This window comes from Simochromis diagramma, unplaced genomic scaffold (assembly GCF_900408965.1).
Source record: "Simochromis diagramma unplaced genomic scaffold, fSimDia1.1 OVJJ01000753.1, whole genome shotgun sequence".
NCBI classification, from domain to species: domain Eukaryota; kingdom Metazoa; phylum Chordata; class Actinopteri; order Cichliformes; family Cichlidae; genus Simochromis; species Simochromis diagramma.
Genome location: NW_024387523.1, coordinates 2,687,589 through 2,697,886, shown reverse-complemented (window position 1 = coordinate 2,697,886; position 10,298 = coordinate 2,687,589). Strand labels below are relative to the sequence as shown.

Genomic DNA, 10,298 nt, shown 5'->3' with positions numbered 1-10,298 from the left:
CACATCCAGTCTTTGTTTCCAAACATCACACTGAGGCTTTTTGCAAAATCTGAGAAGCATGAGTCTAAGGAGAGCTACTTCTGTCCTTCTCAGCTTTAAGCTGAGGCTGATTCTCCAATAATGGCTTTACTTCCACCACCTGACTGCTAGACTAAAAACTGAAGGGAGCCCTCGGTCATCAGTGAAACGCAATCAAAGTGCCGTTGCATCCAAATATGGATGGACTTGCCCTTTTCTTTGTAAATCGAGGTGTTGCTCTTTGCAGAAACATTACAAATACTATGTTGTTATTATTGTGATATCAAAAAATGCTGCTGTAGAATAAATCCCATTAGCTGCGGTCCTAGCTAAACTAATAAACTAGCTGAGCTCTTGGTATGCAATAGTATCTTACTACGTACATAATTAAGTAGTAATAAAAGCAGTCCAGAGCAAATGTTTTCAAAATATATTTCCAGTTTTCTTTTAAACACATGTTAGTATTTTTACAGTGCATTATTCGTGTTTGAGGTATTTCTACATCCATGCAAAAAAACCATGTAAGTAGTACTCAAACACACCTGCTTCCAGCATTCAGCCTGACGGCTCAAAATAAACTGTTTGTGCACACTGAGTGCAGTGTATACTTGGATACGATAAAGGGCTATGAGCTGTGTGCATCTCTGCACCTGCGCACGAGTGCGGTGTTCATTATTATTGACAGGAAATGGCCTGAAGTCGGTTATCAGTTACTGTCTGAAGTCTCTGCAGAGCACAAATACACACACTTTATAACTGTGTCACTACATCCATGTTTAATCTGTCTACACTTCCGGGCCGTCTGTGCTCATAACTTCATATTAGCTCAGCAATGTACAGTCTCTCCGCTTCCTGCCTATATGGTCTAACGTGGGTTTTTTAATTGCTTTATCTCTATAAAACACTTATCTTTAATTAAACAGTGTCCTTGTTGAACTCCGAGTGACATGAGTACAGCACAGTGTATACAGCAGGTGCTCTGAAGGGTCAGTTTCCTGCTACATTTATAGCCAAAAGGCAGACGGAGTGCACCTCTAGCCTCTGAGTAAAGATAAACAAAAAGATAATAAGCTTTAACTTTATAACAGTCTGGACCTCCACAGATAGATTACCATTCCACCTGAGCAAATAACTAAAACAAAACACCTTTTTAGCTATTACTGTGTTTAAAGTGTAATGATAAAGAAGTGTTCTTTTTCATCATTAAAATAATAACTTTCATTTTCAAAAGCTGGTCCACAGATCTTAACCAATCCAAAATGGGCTTCCACAGGGCTCCGTCCTTGGCGCACTTATTTTTGCATTTTTCTAATAACAGTTATTTCTCCTACTCAATTTTTCAGCATTTTATCCACCTAAAAAAAAAAGACAAAACTTCATTTAAAATACATTATCCTCCTTTGGAGAGTTTTGAAACATTTATCAGAGTTTGTTTTCATAGCTTCTTATTTCTTTGATTGGTTGTGTAGTTCTAGTTTGGTTTGCAGACTGTGTTTATATCTAATTGTTTTCATTAATCACAATAAGACCTGATTCAGGGGGGAAAAATAATAATTACTGTATTTTTAGGAGATAAAACTAATCTACTAAACCAGATTTTTCTTTAGCTCTTAAAGTCCTATTTAAGTTGGTAACGAAATACTGTGGTCATTTATGACATCAGTTTATAAAATCAACAGTAACACAGTTAACACACATGACAATACAGAAATTAATTCATATCACTCAAACTCAGCTTTAAATATTTTACCTTAAATAAATTAAACCACTGACACCAACAGGAACTGACTCAAAGTCTCACAGTGGAACAACATTTCCTGGCTTTTCATTTTGTCCATATCTTTTGTATAAAATAAATACGTTCAGAATTTCTCTAGAACTTTCAAGAAGGTTCCGCTTTCTTGTATTTTTCAGTTTCTGGTTTCTGTTGAGGACTGTGTTGAGTCCCTTCACACCGCAGGATGTGCAGCTTTGCTGTGATGTTCCTGAAGCAGTGCTTTAACATGCTTCTAACGGCTGACGAGGACAAGTAGAAGATAAATGGATCCAGGCAGGCATTTAAGGTGCTGGAAAGCAACGCCACAGTCCTCCACTCCTGATTCTCCTTATTGACAAAGCCTACCACATGGGAGATGTTGTAAGGACCAAAACAGACGCAGAATACGATCAGTGTGCCAAGAGCCAGACCAATGCATCGCAGCCTCCGCCGCCTGCTGATATTTGGGAGACGGGACAGGATAAGGATTAGGTTGACGTAGCAGAAGCAGCAGATGATGAAGGGGATGCAGAAGAGGACGAGGAAGAGCTCGAGGCGGAACGGCAGCAGGATTGCAAGCTCTTTGTCGGAGAAATTCAGGTAGCAGCTAGGTGGAGGTGTGGCGGGAGTGCTGCCATTGGTGTGTCTCCACTGGAGGTAAGGCATGATGTAGACGACGATGAGGTTCAGAGACGTTAGCAACCAGAACATGACACAGGCCAACAAAGCATAACGAGGCCGCCGATGGAGGGAATGCCTGATGGGGTGGGCGACCCCTAGGTAACGCTCCACACTCACGGCGGTGAGCAGCAGGGTGCTGTTGTAGATGGTGACATAGAAGAGAAACCCAGTGAAGGGACAGAGGGAGTAGGGCAGCAACCACTCCATGTCATCAAAGGCCTCCTTCATTTTAAAAGGCAGCAAAGCCAGGAAAATCAGGTCGGAGATGGTCAGGTTGAGGAGGAGGATGTCTATCGGGGTTGGCTTGCGATACGCCTTGCGGCAGAAGGTACCAAATGCCAGGATGTTGGCGGGAACTCCCATGAGGAAGGTGATAATGTAGACAGAAAGCAACAGATTGTATGCCATGGTGTCTTCTTAGGGACACACTCTCACAGACACTGCAGGGAGGAAGAAAGCAAGTTATGATCAAGTAGCACCAAAGACTCAAAAACAGCTCATGCTTACATTTTTCTTAAGCTTTCTTTCACAAAGAAAGTAAAGCTTAATAGAAAAACAGCTAATATATTTCATCTTCCATAGACATGTGAATGTTTATATAACTCCATGCATCAATATTAATAAGTCAGTTTATCTTGTTTGCAAAGGAAACACGTCATTTCTTGTCTTTTGCATTTATTTGTTTGTTTTTTAAGCTAAAATGTTTAAAAAATACACAAAAAAAATGAAGTTTTTCAGAAAGTCATCAGCCTGCTCTTTCCTTGCCACTACCAGGTAAAGGCACTGAACTTTGGCTTTAAACAGAGAACAAAGCAAGCAGCGGTCACAACAGCACATTATCTTCTCTAAAGCTTCACACGCTCTTTGACATCAGATTCAAACATTTGCAAATAATAATTTCCATAAAAGAAAAGAAAAAAATCCACAGTGGAATATTCTAACACATCAGTTGATTGCTACCTTACCATCTAGAAAACATTTAAATTTAAAGACGCACAAATTTGTTTTTTCTTATTTAAAAGTAGAACTTCAGAATTAGTGTGGTGTATGAAGTGTCAAAGTTTTTTCTGGGAAACAAAAAAAAAAAAAGGAACTGGAGCAACTGGTGAGCTCTCTGCTACAGAGGAATAAAATACTTTTTATTCTTCTTTGCAATCAGAAAGAAACTCCCCAAACTTTCTAACCACACAGACTTTTAAAGCTGACTGTTAAAAAGTAACAAACATCTGAGTCCATTTGACTCAGATTTACCTGCAACATCTTATTGTCAAAGAAATGGAGAAAGTGGGACAAAATTTCTGCATATAAAGACATCCAGAAATAAAATACGCCCCGTCCGAAGTTAGCTGGAGATAAACTCACCTCACTCAGGCTTTGAAATCCAGCCTCTCCATCACAGAGTGCTCTGTAGTGCTGCAGCTCTCTTCACCTCTTGGAAACAGACTGTTTGATCACATCACAAGACTGCCCCTAATATTGTCATCCTTCTGTGCCTACAGTCTCTCCTTCGCCAGCGGAAATTTAATAAACTTCTGGACATTTCGTTCTCACCATTCTCCAAACATCATCTCCCAGCAACCGCTGAGAAGCTCGGCGCAGCGTAGGTGGAAATGATTAATCAGAACTTCTCGTGTAAAAGGCCAAGGCACTAACAAAGAGAGGAGGAAGATTGTTTCCTCTCTCTGCTCTGCTGCGACCAGAGGAGAGAATTTACCTTTTTTTAAAAGGCAAATTTTTTTTTTTCTATATCAACACATTTTGGCAAAATGCTGCAGTTTTGCAGAGGAAGCTACACTTTCCTTTTCTTCATTTTTTCGTTGTCGGATCCCACAAAAAGATCTGTAAATGCATTAAACTACAAGATACCTAATTTTGAAATCCAAGTCAAAATAAAAAAGAAGCCATAAAAGTGCTTCTTTTTGAGCCACCCCTGATTTCTTTAAGTTTTCTTCAAGTTTTATCTTTCAAAGTTTTTCTTTCAGTCCAGTCCAGGAGTGTTTAGTTTATTTGTGTTTTGTTCTCTTGTTTTCTTTTAACACTGACCCATGAGTCATTCAAGCAGAAGAAGGCACCAAATTCAGGAGATGAACCGGTGTTGTGTTTACACAACTAGTTTTTAATTGTTTCACTAGGGAGCGCTGATCCATTTACTGTTTGCCAAAGCCCCAACAGAAATAGTCTCAGCTCTTAGGCTGCCAGTCTTAAAGGAGGGAAAAGGGGAGAAAAGGCAGAGGTGTACCAAATTACACAACAACTGGTCTGAAAATCAGTTGAAGCAAGCGCGATAGAGTGATGAATCCAAATTTTGTACATTGTATTTCCATTTTATGGCACGATGACTGTCCAAACTCACAACTGTTATCCCAGCTGCTTTTGTGACAAGTAAAAGCAAGCAAACATTTACTGAACCATCCATTTACAAATACATGATTAAGATAAAGCAGCACTATTTCAACAAGGTCTTTTCCAGATTTAGTCTGTTGTCATTACTCTCACAGGGGCTTTAGTGAGAGGACCCCAAAACAGAGAGGAGCAGTTCCAATAAACAAAATAGTAGAGTCCAAATAGAAGTCTAAAAGCAAGACAAATAAAATCCACACAAGAACACATACACAGCAGAACAGCAGACAACTCTACAAAGGATGGGGGGAGGACTATTTATACACAGACTGCTAATCAGAGAGTGCAAACATCAGGAAAGAAATGAGACATATTTCAGGGTAATCATGCAGGAAGAAGGGGGACAAGAGATAAACGCTATCAAAACAAAGCAGGGGATCAATAAGAGCTGCACTGAAATAAGGACAAACATATAACATGCATGAACGTAACAGGAGAGGTAACACAGAGAGGTATATAATGAGTCCACAAACACACTGAGGACCCATGATGCTCTGGAATAAATGATAAACAAACCCTGAACCATCAATAAAACTACAAACCAAACAGAGAACAGGGATTAACTGTGGGGTCTGTGACAATTACATGTACATTAAAAAACATGTACAGACTCCAGTAATGACGATGGAATTGAATTCTTAATGAAGCAACTTGGGATACAACAAATTTCGATCTGATCTGATAACGTTGGAGTTAATTAATGATTTTTCAGCAATCCAGTGAGGTGGGCCAGTTTTGGGCCACGTTTAACACCTGGAGTGTAGCAGAACCAGCTCTGCTTGCAATGTAATAATCAGGTATAACAAAAAAAAAGAAGAAGAAGAATTCCCTCAGGAAAAAAGTTTGCAAAGCTCCCCATATTTAGACTAATTTGAGTAAGACAGCTGTGTGCTGACGACGTAGCTTTTTTTTAATAAGGTTAATGCATTTTATACATCTTAGTTTCGCTGACATTTTAAAGCACAAACTCTAAAAATATGAAGAGCCTTGTTACTGTTGCCTAACATGAAGCTTGTCAGTCACATTCCTGATTGCATTTCACTTATAACTTCTGCAAAGTTAAAAACAAAAATATGAAACGCATATAATACATGAACAACGGCTGTAAGCTGGTTACACTTTTTAAAATGTTTCTAAATCCTCACTTTTCTATTCATTTCCAGATTTACCTGAAAGTATGACTTTGAGTCATTTTTGATGTCATATACGGCACCAAAAATTCAATAATAGGGATTAAATAAACATGATAAAGACACAGATGGTTTGGTTTACCTGACGTGATGTGATCAGTCTGCTGCCCACTTAGTCCTTCAGCTCCGCTGTGCTCTAACACTGGGTGTGTTTGTGTCTCAACCCCTCCCACCAGCCTCTCTTTTTATATCACTTCAGAGCACATCATATCTCTAAACAACAAGGATTTATGTGCAGGACAGCGTCAGATGACCCCAGTCTGATGTGCATAAGTGGAAGCTGAACATTATAGGCACATTAAGACCAGATGTGTTTATCATGCGGTGGCTCGTATACAGTAGCGCTGAACACGAGCCAAGAGTCCGAGTGTTTATTTGGAAATTTTCCACTAAAACCTTTGCATGCAGGTTATCCAAGAGGAACACAGAAGCTTATCAACACGTGTGTTTTAATTGTGTTTTAGTCTGTATGTTATAATTTTTTATTTTTACTTTACATTGTTTGTATTTATTTATTTTACTTAATACATATTGGTTGGAAGTCTGTTAATTTATTATTTTTTATTTATTAAACACAAAAGTACAGCATGATTTATAACTGAGATATGTATGTATTACATATCTTTTTATTTAAGTATTATCATATGTGTGTAGTGTATTTACTTAAACAGTCTATGTTCTTTTAGCATGCTATAACAAAACAGGTGTTTCCTGAGACCCAAGCTATTGTTTAGGAAGGATCTTTAATTTCTACTAGCTATTTGGGATTAGTGTTACCTGATTGGTGTAACTCTAAGCATCTTTTTTGAATGTTAATAACATTAGTAATTTTTAATGTCCTCATATGAAGACAACGGGTTTATTTACAGCATCAGACAATAAAGTCACCAAAGTATAGCTTGCCTCCACCAGTGTGTGAATGTGAGAGTGAATGAATAGTGGAATTGTAAAAGCGCTTTGAGGGTCTCGAAAAGCACTATATGAATGCAATCCATTATTATTATTATTATTATTATTATTACTTTATTGACCAGGAGGAAGTATAAGGTTCAGGATGAGGACACAGGGTCTCACAAAGGTGACAAACTAAAGAGAAAACTTGACCCTAACACTGTTCTGCTGTGAGGAGTGTAGTTATCCCATTAGAGGGATATGTGTCCTGTGATGAAACATATCTATTATAATGGAAATCTTTATTCAATCATTATATTTTTACAAAGTTGTTTTGCTCTTTTTAAGACGTCTTCATTAGTCAGTCTGTCAGTGCACGATGACTCACATCTCTGCTGAACTGATGGTGTTCACAGGTTTCTTGTTTAATGACCATGCTTACATGAGGACAGGTATTGTAGGCATCTAGGACTTTCTTTGTTTTCTTAAAGCGAAATGGACTGCGATCACTACAAGAGTCTGCCCCCGGATACACTTTACAAGCTTTCACTGAGTCCCTGAACCTTCCTCCGAAGGCAATGTCATCTATTTCCAATGATATAGTGATTTTGCTTTATCTGTCCAATAAGATGCTGACCGCTTTTATTTCTTGATCCAAGACTTACCTCTCATCTCCAACTTTGCATTAAAGTCACCCGTGATTGATCACAAGTCAGATTTATTATTTTTAATTTTCTGAAAAGACAAACAACACAACACATTTGTAAACACACTGCTTTATTAGTCAAGAAACTCAACTTTTCAGTAACTGATCAATTTATGCACAAACAAAAAAATTATGATGTTCATTTAAATGTAATTAATTTCAGACATCATATTTTTGATAATTAAAGTTTATCAAAAAGCTGTTTAAAACACACACACAGAACACACATCACACACGCCACACACACACAAACTCGTTTTCATATCTTAGTGAGGACATGTTTTTAACATAATGCTTTCCCCAGACACTTACCCTAACCTTGACCCTTAGACTAAACCTAACCATAATTTAATTGTAACCCTGACACTAAAAACACATTTTGAGCCCCAAAGGTGCCTTCAAACTTGAGGGGAAGGGCACTTTTTCCCAATAAGTGACTATTAGTCCCCACTACTTGTGGGGACTAATAGTCACTTATTGGGAAAAAGGCATATTCTGTCCTCAAAAAGATATCTAAACATGTACACACACACACACAGAGGTGTAACTAATAACATTAAAGATTTGTTTCATGTTGCCGTGCTGATAATTCTGCCACTGAAAATCAAGGCAGCTGTGTTGTGATTAGCTTCACCTGTGAGAAATGTCTTATAATACTGAACACTTTCCAAAACATGACAGATTTTAAAGTGAGCTTTTACAGCTTGAGACACCAGATGGAGCCATTTAAAATCAGCCGATAAACATTCCTCATGAAATTCGAAATAAAATGTTTAAACATACACAGTGTGCCTGGTCAAAAACAATGATTTCACATACTATCCATACATCATTTTAATCCAAAACCAGGATGTTACAAGAATCAGCAAAACATTACATGTGACACAGCAGTACCTTACAGCTGTATTCAGTCTGCAAAATAGGCTTTTACATCATCTCTTTTCTTTAGAAACATTTGGTCTAAACAGGTCGTTAACGCCTGACGACACAAAGCTTTGAAGAAGTCAGTCAGCTCTGAATTAACAGACTTCATGTAGCTGGACAGTCAGTGTGGAGGAGGTTTACTGGGTCTGTTTGCAGAGGTTACTGGTACATGAAGAGTGGTCATATCAGACTAAATGTTTTTGCACCATTTCTTCTTTTGAATTTGTTGCACAGTCTCCTTGTGACGCTCTCAGGTCATCTAAGCCCCAGGTTTGCTCCCCTCAGATGGGACAGTTGGTGGTCTAACTTTTGAAGCTTCACTGACGGCTCTACACCGGTACCGAGAACCCCCCCTGTGGCTGAATTGGCTTTGCCGTCCACAGATTCTTCCCAAGATGCCTCTTGACATGACTGGAGATAGCATCAGCATGACCACAGGGTCCAGGAATACGTTACAGGTGCTCGTCAGCATAGCGTACGTCCTCCACTTCACGTTCTCCCCCATCACAAACCCCACGACGTGTGAGGCGTTGTAGGGTGCGTAGCAAACCACAAACACAGCGAGCGTGGACAGCGCAACAGCCAGAACTCTTCTTTTTCCCATGGGGGACAATTTCGAGCGCCACACCAGCGTGACGCAGCGCATCGTGCAAAAAGTTGACACAATCAGAGGCAAAAGAAACAGGGTGATGGCCATCTCCAGGCGGAGTGGCAGCAGCACGGCCAGCTGGGACGCACTAAAAACTTCATAGCAAACTGAGGAGTTATTACCTGTGGAAACAAAAAACCCCCCTTCTTCGACCATCACGCCAGGGCTGAGGTGTAGCACCACCAACAGCCACAAGACAGCGCTGATGATGCAGGAGTTACGAGCACAGCGCCATCTCTTGTAGACAATCGGGAATGCTATGCTGAAGTAACGACCCGCTGTTACAGCAGTGATGAACAGACAGCTGCCATACAGGGACGAGAAGAGGAAGAAGTTGTAGACAAGACACACGGGAGCAGGCAGCCTCCAGTCCTGAAGCAAAGTCTCCAGAGTCTTGACAGGCAGCCAGACTAACAGCCCCAAGTTGGCCAGACACAAGTTGAGGGCGTAGACCACGTTGGGTGTGGCACCATGTTTACGAGCCTTGCGCATGTACACAAAGAAGACGAGCAGGTTGGCAGGAAGGCCGAGCAGAAAGGTCAAGATGTAGATGAGGAGAGCAATGCAGTCCTTGACAGCCAGCTGCATCTCTTCAGATGAGTTCACTAAACTGGTAGCACCGCCTCCAGTTTACCATGACATAGTTTGAAGGTCGAAGAAAAGTCCTGCCTGGAAATATGCACACTGCTGACCTTTTGTCCTCTCCGTTTATCTACAACGTCTTTAAAACAGCAAAGTCTCCGTTTGGAATGTTTTCCGAGGCGGTAAAGTAGCTGCAGAAGAGCCGGGTTTCTCTCGCCATCATGTGCACAAGCAGGTCTGAGGCACAGAGACAGGTGATGCCAAAAAAAAAAAAAAAGAGGTGGTGGCAACAAATGGGAGGATGTGTATGGACACACAGGGGGGCGAGGTTCATACGACATCATGACAGAGATGCAGATAACAAGACGTACTCACCCATGCAGAAGCTAGGGGGCATTTAGCCGGCACCAGGCCACCTTAATTGCCTTCTCAGTGAAGGGCAACAGACAGTTAGCATCTGGGCCCTTAAGTGAAATGATTCAGAATAATTCAACCTGTCAG

The 10,298-nt window shown here is 40.1% G+C and overlaps 2 protein-coding genes across 2 annotated transcripts; both read right to left on the bottom strand.

The window, feature by feature from the left end:
• Positions 1-1,900: 1,900 nt before the first annotated feature.
• On the bottom strand, positions 1,901-2,888 carry LOC120726444 (free fatty acid receptor 3-like). Its single transcript, XM_040020038.1, has one exon. The coding sequence runs from the start codon at positions 2,861-2,863 to the stop codon at positions 1,901-1,903; it is 963 nt and encodes a 320-aa protein (XP_039875972.1). The 5' UTR covers positions 2,864-2,888.
• A 4,084-nt stretch (positions 2,889-6,972) lies between these two features.
• Positions 6,973-10,277, bottom strand: LOC120726591 (free fatty acid receptor 3). Its single transcript, XM_040020272.1, has one exon. The coding sequence runs from the start codon at positions 9,801-9,803 to the stop codon at positions 8,826-8,828; it is 978 nt and encodes a 325-aa protein (XP_039876206.1). The 5' UTR covers positions 9,804-10,277; the 3' UTR covers positions 6,973-8,825.
• Between the last annotated feature and the right edge of the window lie 21 nt (positions 10,278-10,298).

Excerpts from the sequence above, each read along its gene's own strand:
- LOC120726444 (XM_040020038.1), bottom strand. The coding sequence starts at position 2,863 with ATGGCATACAATCTGTTGCTTTCTGTCTACATTATCACCTTCCTCATG.
- LOC120726591 (XM_040020272.1), bottom strand. The coding sequence starts at position 9,803 with ATGCAGCTGGCTGTCAAGGACTGCATTGCTCTCCTCATCTACATCTTG.